Source organism: Rana temporaria, chromosome 3 (assembly GCF_905171775.1).
Source record: "Rana temporaria chromosome 3, aRanTem1.1, whole genome shotgun sequence".
Lineage (NCBI taxonomy): Eukaryota > Metazoa > Chordata > Amphibia > Anura > Ranidae > Rana > Rana temporaria.
The window spans coordinates 329,839,294-329,851,822 of NC_053491.1; the positions used below are offsets into that span (position 1 = coordinate 329,839,294).

At 41.0% G+C, this 12,529-nt stretch overlaps 1 protein-coding gene across 2 annotated transcripts in view; it reads right to left on the bottom strand.

The window, feature by feature from the left end:
* Window positions 1-12,529, bottom strand: part of FLT4 (fms related receptor tyrosine kinase 4) — a 340,007-nt gene that overhangs the window by 107,266 nt on the left and 220,212 nt on the right. For both annotated transcript variants that reach the window (XM_040345001.1, XM_040345000.1), the window contains exons 10-11: window positions 7,591-7,753; window positions 2,392-2,533 (exon numbers count right to left, since the gene is read on the bottom strand). In XM_040345001.1, coding sequence (XP_040200935.1) covers window positions 2,392-2,533; window positions 7,591-7,753 — 305 coding nt within the window. The remainder of the gene's footprint in view (window positions 1-2,391; window positions 2,534-7,590; window positions 7,754-12,529) is intronic.

Sequence of the window (12,529 nt, forward strand, 5' to 3'; positions counted from 1 at the left end):
TGTGCAGGGACTGTTCTAAGCACGGAAAACATGCGCTACTTTACAGGCATACTATAGACACCACCCCCAGGTACGAAATTTAAAGGAATATTTCACTTTTATTGTTTCACTTTAAGCATTTGTAAAATCACTGCTCCCGATGCATGTCCCCTGGGAAAGGACCCAGGTCCCCAAACACTTTTTATGATAATAACTTGCATTTTAGCCTTTAAAATGAGCACTTTTGATTTTTCATGTTCGCGTCCCATAGACTTTAACGATGTTCGCATGTTCGAACAAATTTTTTGCCTCGTGTTCGGCTCATCCCTACTTATGACCCATGCCAGATCCAAAACCTTTATACTATTACATATTTTATTCTGCTCTTTAATATTTCAAGAATTTCCATAGAATCATGAAAGTACTAGTGTATTTTTAAGACAAAAAAAAAATATGCACATTTCTTAAGCCCAGTAGCTTAGAAAGTTTAAGGCTGGCATAGCGGAATAATAATAGATGGGAGGAGGAATCGTAAAAAAAAAGTTGAGGAGTCAGGTCATTTGACCCATCAAAGTCACACATAAGCAGGCTGTCAGGACCTGGGCTTGAACCTGGGACCTCTTCTGTGGCTGGCATTGACTCTTCCCACTGAGCTATCTAGGATGCTGCACAGTTCCCTGCCTGATCTGCTGGATAAAACTATCTGATCCATTAGACTACTCTGCTTGGTGTCTTGATTGCTGTTGAACCTTGAACCCCTTGCTCCTCCCATGAACTTCCTATAAAAGCCTTGTCTCAGCACTTCCTCTTTACCTGGTTATTGTGCCTTGCTGTTGTCTTTCATGCTGTCATCTGTACCTGCAACTACCCGTGTTTGATCCTCGGCCTGTTCCTGGACTACTCTACTGCCTGATACCAATCTGCAACCACCCGTGTTTGACCCTCGGTCTGTTCTTTGACTACTCCACTGCTTGATCCCAACCTGCAGCCACTCGTTATTGATCCCTTGGCTTGTTTACTGACCACGCTGCTGTTTCACCCTTGTCTGTTTATCTACTATTGGACCCCGGCTTGCTCACACCCTGGTGGGGGCAAACTTGAGGACCGCGACCTGGTACTAGCTTGCAGCTAAATCCATCTCCACCATCAGGAGCTCTGGGGAAAACCAGCTAGTACTTAGACTCCGCACCTCAGGTGAGCCTATGTCAGCTGCTAGAAGTGACTGCCTGTATGCCTGTCCTGCCACTGCTATTGCAATTGGTCTTCAAGCCTGATGCCTGATCATGACACGGGCAATAGATTATGCAATTTTCTTTCCTTTCACCCTTTGCTCGATTTAACCCCCCCCCCCCCCAGCCGTGCTATTGTGTTCTCCTAGCAGGGAGCTTTTTCAATGATCAGTGTTGCTCGCTATGGCTGGTAGTACTAATCGTTCAGGACAAAAACAGACAGACTGGTTGTACACAAGTAGATAAATTGAGTTGGGTACAACTAGGATGCCCATACATGGATTGAAATTCAGCTGGTCCCTGCTAACCAGCCAAATTTAATTTAATGTATTGCCAGCTTTACATGACCAGCCCACCTCTAATAACAGAATTTTCTGTTTTACGCTAAAAGGAGAGCTACCTCGGGCCTCAAACTTTAACTTCATTTTATGAATGGGTTGTAAAATGCGGGTTGTGGTGTACATAGCTGAGCACAAAAAAAAGGAAAGCATAAAACAATATCTGATCTCTCTTTATAAATGAGTCTCTATATGCATAGTGTGAGATTTAGCATTACATATTTAAAATTTGTAGAGAATTCTATTAATATCAACAAGAACATAAATAATAATTTTGATGTAGTAGTAGAAATGGTATTACTATCTCTGCATGTATTATTAATGTTTTTCTGATTACCATGGAGAATAAATTAAATGTATTTGGTACAGGGTCTATTTATAAAAAAATTCTAAGAAACTCATTTTGTTTTAAAGATTTACAATGTGTACAGATTATCATTTGTATTTTAAAATTATTGTTGTCATTTTATGTTTAATTGATATCTTCCTAGCTAGCTTAGATTCATTTTGGCATTGAATTGCTAGTATATACAGATTTGTACACCATCCAATATTTATTCTGCTTGAATAGCAGTTTCATATTGTGAAGGATTAAATGTAATGCTGCAATTAGAACTGCACTTTTAACCCAGGACAAATTACCCCTGTGGTCTTCTTTCTTTCTTCTATGACATTTTTTTTGGGCATTTCCTTGATTGAAAAATAGATTGAGTGCAGGCGCTTATGTTGCTGTATTGTGGATAATTGACTTCCCCAATAATACATGATTGTTCCTGCCAGGATGACTTTAGGAAGTGCAATGCAATCAGGGAATATCACCCCAAGGCTGTCTGGACTCTGGATACCTTATTCCGCCCTTCCACAAACTCGCTCCAAGTCTCTATGCTTTCAATGCTGTTTACATCCACATCCAAAGTCACGTCCTTCCAGTCTTTGCACTCAGGCATTCGGTCACGTTGATGTCTACGAGATGACCTTTGACGGGCTCTGTATGGTGGGAATACCCAAGAGGATATATGATTTATAACATGGTAAAATACACTGAAATACATTGTTGAAATTCAGTTAATCTAATTCATAAATTGTTACATGTTAAAGCATAACTCCTGCAAGCATCATGTGCATTTTAAATAAACATGTAACAACCCAACACTTCACAAAAGCAAAAACTTATTACGGGAATCTTACTGATAATGTGTACAAAAATTTTAATAATCAGGGCTAGTATATGCTCCATGCCTTCTCAGTGTGCTATATTTTTTAATACATGCCTCAATCTTCATATTTTTTTTACAGTAGGCAGAGGCACCTTAGTCATCATCTCGGGCTTATTTGTAAATGTATTGACCTTGAATTTTAGCTTTAGGTTTGATATCAACCTTGAATGCAAACATTTCATAAGGAGTCCCTCAGCATGTATTCCTTATGCCTGCTAAATGTAAATGGTAAACCCAGACAGCTAGATGTTACATCTGCTTTGAGCTCCACCCAAAATGACATAGCTATTAACTCAAGCTGTTTACTACCCTGAATACCTGTTGTCTTTGCATGGCCGAATGCTGATGGTTGAACATGTTCAACATACAAAGGGAACACCAGTCAGAAACACCAGCCCTTTTGGCAAATGTCAGATTTGCCACATTACCATTTTTGACCTTGCTTATGTACACAAACAATATGGGAAACAAAAGTGCACCTTTTCTGTAAGTGCAACTATGGATATAAAAGTCTAATTGAAGAAATTAATGTTTAGTCAGATGGAAACTGTCACGGATTTTGGGCTGCAGGAGAATCATTCCCCGGAGATGGATTATAAATGTATGTGCATTACTTTAACACTATATTGACATGTAAAACAGCAAAAGTATATGTATTTCAGCTACTATATACAGGTTATGTGACTGAGAAAGCCATAGAAAACTTATTGACTGGGTTTAATCAACCATGGAGCCTGTATAAGCAAAGGAGTAAAAGCTGAACCTGCACAGGATGCTGCAAGGGTGTCCAAGTGCCATTAGGTTAGACTCCCATGTCCTATTATACACAGGAGGGGCAGCTAGGACCACTTTTTCCCTTTCTCCCCAATTATTACTTACACATGTTGGAGCATGAAGACACATCTTTGATATAGTTATCCCTCTCTTTCCAGTGTCTTAGCATCCTACAAATCAGAGGTGTATCTAGAACCGTCAGGACTCCGGTTAAAGAAACCATAAAGAGCCCCTCTGACCACCAGCTGGGGTCCTTCCCTCCAAGCTCGGAGGCAAAATGCAGACCCTGCAGTTCTGCTACTGGTGTCAATAGTTGTTTATATTTGTTATGTTATTTATTATTTTATATATTTTTTTTATTTTACAACTATATTTTTTATAATTGTTTACAGTTTTGTAGGAGTCCTATTGGGGAGCTTTGGGGAAATATCAGGGATCTAGAGAAACCTCTGATGTTGCACCTTTGAGACATAGAAAGGAGATTGAGGACACAGCCCTCAATCTCTGCAGCCTGTGCTGCACAGAATGAATACTTCACAGAAATTCATGCTTTAGTTACGAATGGACAGAGTCAGTGATCGGTACAGAGGGGGGGGGGGGCTGGCATCTCTTTGTGGGGAGGGGGGGTGGGAGAACTGGCTTTCAGTGACTGCAAAAAAAGAGAGCTGATCAGTTTCTCTGCATGCCACTCCTGCTGCCCATCCTATCCAGGTGTACGGGCCCCCTGTAGCATGGGCCTGGTCAATATTAATTGCAACCCCTGTAGTTACGCCTCTGCTACAAATGATGAAAGTAATAACTTCACTCACCTCCTGCCTGGCCTGTTCTGGAGGCAGGAGGAAGCCTTCTGTCCGTCTCTCCCTGCCTCTGACTGTAACATTGTGGCATTGTTCATGTCATATATACATTAAAGCTTAGATAAAAATGCATAGATTTGACATGCATGTAATTTTTTAAAACTTTGTAGCGAGTTACCAGATGAGAGAAGTAAGAGGAAACTAACCCAAGCTCTACTGTTGTATAGTGCAATTTAGTGTGCAGAGTGGTCGGTTTTCTGGCTAATTAAGTTCACAGTGAGTCCATAACAAGTACGACTCCATAGAAAACTTTAATATAGCATAATAGCAGTACAATCATCCAAAAACGGACGCTTTTCGGCCTAAGCCTTCATCATAGCAGTAGGGAAGTGATCAGTGTGAAACAAAATGTATAGACACAAGAACTAAGCATAACTTAGGCTTTACATGGCTGTTTCACCTCTGGGACTAAATAGTCCAGACAGAAGATGCTGACACTGGATGATGCCTTCTTGCACAATAAAGACAATGTCAGTAGGAGTACTGTGATCTCTTGACAGCTATGTGTGGATAGCAGTGGCCCCTGAGCTTGTACACCACAATGACAGGCTTTTGGAGGCCATAGCTATTAGTTTGCACAACCAATGATTACCAACGGTATTTGCAGCTGGCTACCGACAATCTGTCATTGTAGTGTACAGTTTCAGTTGCCGCTGCTATCCGTGTGCAGTTGTCGATCCCAGAATCAAGAATCAGTGGATTCTTGTCACTGTTTTTTTCAGTGTGGCAAAATACCTGTGTGAATGGAGCTTAAATGTTTATAATGTAGACTTGGAATGACAGGTATCAACTTTATTAAATTTGGATTGGAATGGAATATCGGTAGATTGTTTGTAATGTTGAAAAACAGGTGTAGTAGTCTTTGACTGTATAGGGGGAAAATCCAAGATAGTAATAGCTGAGTCTGTAATATGTCTATTTGGAAAGCTGAATATGTTTCCCCCCAATTGTCTGGTTTCTAGTACTGTACAGCTGTTCCATGTATCCTCTTTTTTGCTGCAAGCTATATTTATATCTTATCTGTCACTGTTTATTTGACTTTCTAAGTAAATGCTTATGGAAAACTAACAGAAAAAATACCAGAAAATAAAATGGTATTCTGTTACTGACAAAACTAAAGAAAACAATTAAAATATTTTATCCAAAATATATTCCTACTTGACCATGCCCATTGTAATTATTTAAAGATTCTCTCTACGTTACATTTCCTAGGTCCATGGACTGTCTTAACACTGGGAGCCTGGTGAACTGCTGAAAAATGTAGTGCACCTGTTGTAAGAGCGCCTGTGTATGGAGAGTACCTGGTTGAAGAGTCCTTGTTATTACAAACTACAACTTTTTGAGCTTGATCTGTGATCATGAAAATATTATGTTACTGCATTTAAAGAGTTCCAGTAAAACTTTGTGAGCTTTCGGATATGTGTCTTAAGTGACACTATCTAAAACCGTCTTCCCCAATATTTTTACCCCAGAGGAACTCCTTATATAAATTTCAGGTTTCAAAGAACTCTTAATAAATCCAATTTATTGTGGGGTCAATGGCAAATATGGCCATTACATTGTTGGTAAGAATACCACCCTTCCATATGGCTAAAATGATACTTGGTGTCATGCCGCTGTCTTTGCCAAGTGGTGTTGATTCTAAAACTATTCAGGCACTGTCATATGAGCGGCCAGTCAGCCACTGCACAAGGAACCTTTAGCAACCTCTTGAGAAACCCTAGGTTTCAATGGAACCCTGGTTGAGGATGCTGTAGTGGAAAAGAATGGAAGATCAGGCTTTGAATGAAGTGTGAATTATGTAACCACACTGAAAAAAAGTTGGTAAATCTACTTGTCCTTAAGCCCTGTGGAAGAGTCTGAATTAACTGGACTCTTGGAGAAGGATATATGAGATCTCCTCAGATAAGCCTAGAGAGCAAAAGGTCCTGCCTGCAGAGAAAGACATTTCATAGGGTTACATTCTAGGGGGAAGCCCTCTACTCAGCGCTATAGGCTCCTGGTGACAAAGCTGGTCATAACTTAGAGTATATGTTCGAGATGTTCTTTCCTACCACTTAACCATTGCTATTATGAAAAAGCGAGAGTCTCTAGTTCCCTACCTGCTGCAATTAAGCCACAACCTTTACCTGACACTATTTACCTTTGTCACCTTCAATTAGACCAACCAGTGAGGTGGGCCAACATGAACATTTTGTTATTGGGCTTTGTGATTTCTAGTTACTCTTCTGTGTGTATGTTAGATTTGTTAGTAAGACCCCATTCACACTGTGCCGCCCATAGCTTCGGCGGTAAAATAGCGGTAAAGCGCTGCTATTTTAACCGTCGGATTTGCGGCGCATTTCGGACGCTAGTGGGGCACCTTTAACCCCCCGCTAGCGGCTGAGAAAGGGTTAAAATCGCCCGCAATGCGCCGATACAGTGGCGTATTTCCGGCAGTACAGCGGCGCTGCCCATTGATTTCATTGGGCAGGAGCGCAATAGGAGCGGTGAGTTCACTGCTCCTAATACGCTCCAAAGAAGCTGCTTGCAGGACTTTTTCTGATGCCCTGCCAGCACACCGCTCCAGTGTGAAAGCCCTTGGGCTTTCACACTGGAGTGAATAGAGCAGCAGTTTAAGTGCGGATTGCAGGCGCTATTTTTAACGCTATAGCGCCTGCAAAACGCCCTCAGTGTGAAAGGGGTCTAAAGGTTTGAGTTAAATTTAAACTCTGGGGAACTATGGGGGCTGCTCATGCACTGCAAGGGTTAAATACTAGTTTGGGTCAATGGGACTGCAAAAGACAGTTTTACAACATACTTACCTGATGCTGCAGGCTCCTATGGGTTGTAAGACTGGTCCCTGTAGCCTCTTCTCCCCTTTGCTCAAGCAGTTGGATGCCCTCTGAGATCATTAAGACCAATGCAGAGCCCACAATCCTGCACTGGACATAAGGACACCAAGGAACAGTCCACTGCCCAAGCCAAGTAGAGGTACTGTAGTAGAGGAGAGTGTCAACTGTCAGGGGATCAGGTTAATACAAGTGTTTTTAGCAGCATCTTGGACCTAAATTAGCATTAACCCCTGCAGGGGCAAACACATGGCAAAGGATTTAAAGAGGGCTTTAACAACTCTGGTGTTAACAGTGCATTGAGCTTTTGTCTGAAGTTTCCCTATTAAAGAAATGTTTAAATTAAGCAGTCCATAGGAACATACACACTGCGTCGGCTGTACACCCTGCATGGTGTCCACGGTCGCCACTGCCACTGGATGGATGTAGGAGCAGGAACCCCAAAAACTGTGCAGGTCAAGACATGTCGGCTACCTTGAGCATAGATATTTGGAGATGACGTCTCTTTCTCGTGGATCTTTGGGGGAACTATAAAAGATATAATTTGTTAACAAAACATATAAAAAGTATATAGTTAAAAGCCATTTGAGTATAAATACAGGCAGCAAGCAGTTATTCATTATGATAACTTCATTGTGTACTCTACATTACATGGCGTAAAGTAACGCTGGCCATACACACCTCGAAGCTAGGGCCCTATTGCAAAACCACCCGGCTACACAAATTCCAATCTGAAAATTAAATATATACCACACAGAAAGTTCTCAAAATGTAATTGCAGACTATCAGGAGCAGTCACTGTTCAGTTCGCAGCTTCCACGGCTGTCAGAATACCTGATTAGCGTAAATGGGGGAATTCTGTCTTGCTTAAGCTAACCAAATTTATAGGTGTATGCTGATTTAAGTTTGGTCTACATGCTTAGCAGTGTAAGGATAGCTGAACAGTTTCAGCCAGCGGGGAGGGAGTTCCTGCTGCTTTCAGAATACCTGGACAGAGACTGTACCTGATTGGATGTAGTCACTGTTCAGTAGATCATTTTCAGTGTGACTCTTTTGTTTTCTTTTCAGACTGAAGTTTGTTAGGACGAGTGGCCAACAGGGTCAATTGCAGCTCATATTTTCAGCAGGAATCTGCTGAATTTGAGCTGTGTATGGCCAGCATAACTGAGGACAAATCATGCAGAACCCAGTACAGATTAACTCCAAGTAAGTAAAATCTATTGTTGAACTGCCACCGCTTACCAGAAAACAATGTAACTTTGTTAAAGACAAATCTGAGTTTTACATACCCCAATGCAGAGATATTCAAAAGGCTTCTGTAACTCAATAAAGGGGCAAAGAACCCTTGGTGGAAACTTTGGTCTAAATTTTCCCTTTAGATTCAATGCCATGTATATGAACTGCTTCACCTTTTTATCAATTCTTAGTAATTTAGATTTATTAATTCTACTTGTCAATTTGTGATCCAGGCACAACTTCTGCACTGAAAAGCTAGCCAGGTGACACCACTATTTCCTGTTTAAACTTTGCAGCATCATGTGTCACCTGGCAGCTTTTTATGCAATCAGTCAACATCATAGATTTAGCTGCATTTCGCACTTTAATGGAAAATGCAGCCAGTTTCACAAGATACATGCAAGGCTTGAATGAATTTTAATACAAAATGTTCATGTTTGACAATAGCAAATATTTTCTGCAATTGAAGTAAAAGCCAGAGCGCAGTCACAAGCTTCACAATGACTCAATTGCTGCCTGTCGGAATAAACCCTTAGCACTATAGAAAAATGTTTTAATGTCAGAACAAATTTACAATGATATTGTTTTTGCTTTAAAGCTGACAATTGCAATAGTCCTTTTATTATGATGCGCAGTCAAGCAAACACAAAAAGGTGTAATGTCTAACATCAGATGTCCCTTAGCGGATACGATCAGAAACATGTGTCACAAGGCACGACAGAGCTAGGGGGTGATAGAGAACACATACATTACACAAGTTCACTAGGGAATCATTAGACGAAAACCATGAAGTTTCCTAGAAAACCTCAATATGTATCTAAAAATAAACAAAGAGCAGTTTGTCTTTTGAATACAGGTGTGGAAAATGTAGAGTTTAAGGTAGATATAAACCCTAATTGAATAAGATTTTTAGAATAAAATATTTGTTTTCACTTTTTTATCTTTTTGCTGTATATTAGTGTTTCTGATCTACTGTGGCCAGTTTGCAGCCATTACCCATCTACATACACTATATTGTCAAACATATTGGGATGCCTGCCTTTACACATGCATGAACTTTAATGGCATACCAGTCCGTAGGGTTTAATATCGAGTTGGCCCACCCTTTGCAGCTATAACAGCTTCAACTCTTCTGGGAAGGCTGTACACAAGGTTTAGGAGTGTGTCTATGGGAATGTTTGACCATTCTTCCAGAGGTCAGGACTCGTGCAGGCCAGTCAAGTTCCACCACGCCAAACTCGCTCATCGATGTCTTTATGGAGAATAGAAAATTCCGCGCCAAATATAAATAAGTACTAAATTAAACTAAATAAGCTGCTCCTCAAAGAACAATACTGAATTGTGATAATGAAAATGGAAGGTAGAGGGCGCTCAACCACACAATAGTGATTGTGAAATGTGGAATACCACACAACACCGTGCAACAATTAATAATAAAAATAAGTTTCCAAAAGCATATGTGAACAGTGATTGCTGAAACAATATAAATCAATATACAGCAGAAATGTCCCACACAGATGTGCATGAATACGCAGATTCCTCTGCAGTGTAAGCAAAAAACACTGAAGTTCACTATGTTAAACACCAAAAAAATAAAAAAATAGAGTCCCAATAGCATGCATAGAAAGCCAAACGAATCTTGACAATTGCTGTGATCTTCCTAGTGGAGAAAAGTAGAAAATGCCACCACCATACTTTTCAAATTTCACTTGTTTCCACCCAAGGTGCTTTGTATATAAAGTGCTCTTACCAGAGCCTGTTGACCACTTTACTTAAAAAGATGGTCATACGGGCTAGTGCAGGATTGTGCCTACACACACATGGATATGGACTATTGAATCTCGTTTCCAGGCGTTCCAGATAAGGATGATATGCAAAAAAAGAGAACCGGTAGACGCCGATAGCGTAATAACGTTTTAATAATAAAAACAACTGAAAACAACGGAAAGCCAAATGGCCTCTTACTTTAAAAGTGCCTACCCGGCACTGGGACTGCAGGCCTGTCACCGCCAATCTGCGGTTCAAAACTTGGTTTATCAGGATCGGATACCACCGCCGTAGTTCCACCATAAACTCCTTCCTGTCAGCTTCACCAGAGCGGGGGGGCGTCTCGTGACCAGGACTGCCTCCAACCTCCGTTTCGATTACTACACTGCAGAGGAATCTGCGTATTCATGCACATCTGTGTGGGACATTTCTGCTGTATATTGATTTATATTGTTTCAGCAATCACTGTTCACATATGCTTTTGGAAACTTATTTTTATTATTAATTGTTGCACGGTGTTGTGTGATGTCTTTATGGACCTTGCTTTGTGTACTGGTTTAAATCATTTGGTGGAAGGGGGATTGTGGTGTGAGGTTGTTTTTCAGTGGTTGGGCTTGGCCCCTTACTTCCAGTGAAGGGAACTCTTAAGACATCAGCATACTAAGACATTTTGGACATACTTATGCTCCCAACTTTGTGGGAACAGTTTGGGGATGGGCCCTTCCTGTTTTAACAAGACTGCACACCAGTGCACAAAGCAAAGTGTGTGAAAAAGGACCATAATGGCAGGATCTACAGGTATTATTTTAGTGGAAGTTGTGGATTTAAAATGATAAAAAAATTACTTTTGAAAGTAAATTTCAACTCTAGGAATCAGACAAAATCTACCTTGCAGTGGGAGCCCCCACCTCACTGCACTGTAAGGGTTATACACTTGGTAAATTTAGAGGGGAAATTACGTATCTTACCCCCCCAGCCATTGCCAGCGCTTTCCTCCTTTCTTTTCTGTGCTCCAGACTGTGAGCGGTCTCTTGGTTGCATAACATGCAATGTAGGACTAATAACTATTGTATAGCGAGGAGGCAGGAGTGTGACCATATCTGGGAGCACCTTAGAGATGAGGCTTTGCAGGACCAGTTTCACTAGAGAGCTAACCTTTGCAGTGTCAGGGGAAGAGGGGGCACGGCAAACGTAGATTTTGTCTGATTCCTGGAATTAGGCTTTAAAATGTTAAAGGCTTATATGGTATTTTAATGATATCCTTTATTGGCTAATATAGCCAAATTAATAGCCAAAGGAAAATGAGATGAAAACTCTTCAAGTGAGGGAAATCATCTCCTTACACAGTTGTCCGTAAAACAAGTGTTCCCATTGGAAGAGTTCCCCTCTGTTCTGGTGACAGCTCACCATTTTGGATTTTCCCCTCACTTTCATTCCTTGTGACTATGCTTAGCAGAACATACAGAATAGAGAGGGGGAATCTCCCCAGCAGGGACACAGACAGCAACAAAATCCTGCCAGAGGTTCTAACACTCCACCACTCTTTCAAAAACTAACAAGAAAACTTTTGGCTTTAAGTCCCCTTTATGTTTTCACCTGACAGATAGGTACACTTTAAAACACAGTGCATTTTCCTTTTTGCTTTCTTTCTCTTACCTAACCTAACTTCCTCCCCCTCCACAGATGCATACTTATGGTGAGTGTTTGTTAACATTCAGCTCTGCAAGTCTTTACTGTCATGGCTGCCACCACTGTTTCACGGTGGGGATGGTGTGTTCAGGGTGATGTGTAGCGTTAGATTTCCGCCACACATGGCGCTTTGCTTTTAGGCCCAAATTTTTGGTCTCATCTGACCAGAGCACCTTCTTCCACATGTTTGCTGTTCCCCCACATGGCTTCTCACAAACTGAAAACGGCACTTCTTATGGCATTATTTCAACAATGGCTTTCTTCTTGCCACTCTTCCATAAAGGCCAGATTTGTGGAGTGCACAACTAATAGTTGTCCTACGGACAGATTCTCCCACTTGATCTGTGGATCTCTGCATCTCTTCCAGAGTTACCATGGGCCTCTTGGCTGATTCTCTGATTAATCCTCTCCTTACCTGGCCTGTCAGTTTAGGTGGATGACCATGTCTTGGTAGGTTTGCAGCTGTGCCATACTCTTTCCATTCTCAGATGATGGATTGAACCATGTACCATGAGATGTTCAAAGCTTGAGATATTTTTATAACCTAACCCTGCTTTAAACCTCTACACAACTTTATGTCTGGTATGTTCCTTGGCCTTCGTGATGCTGTTT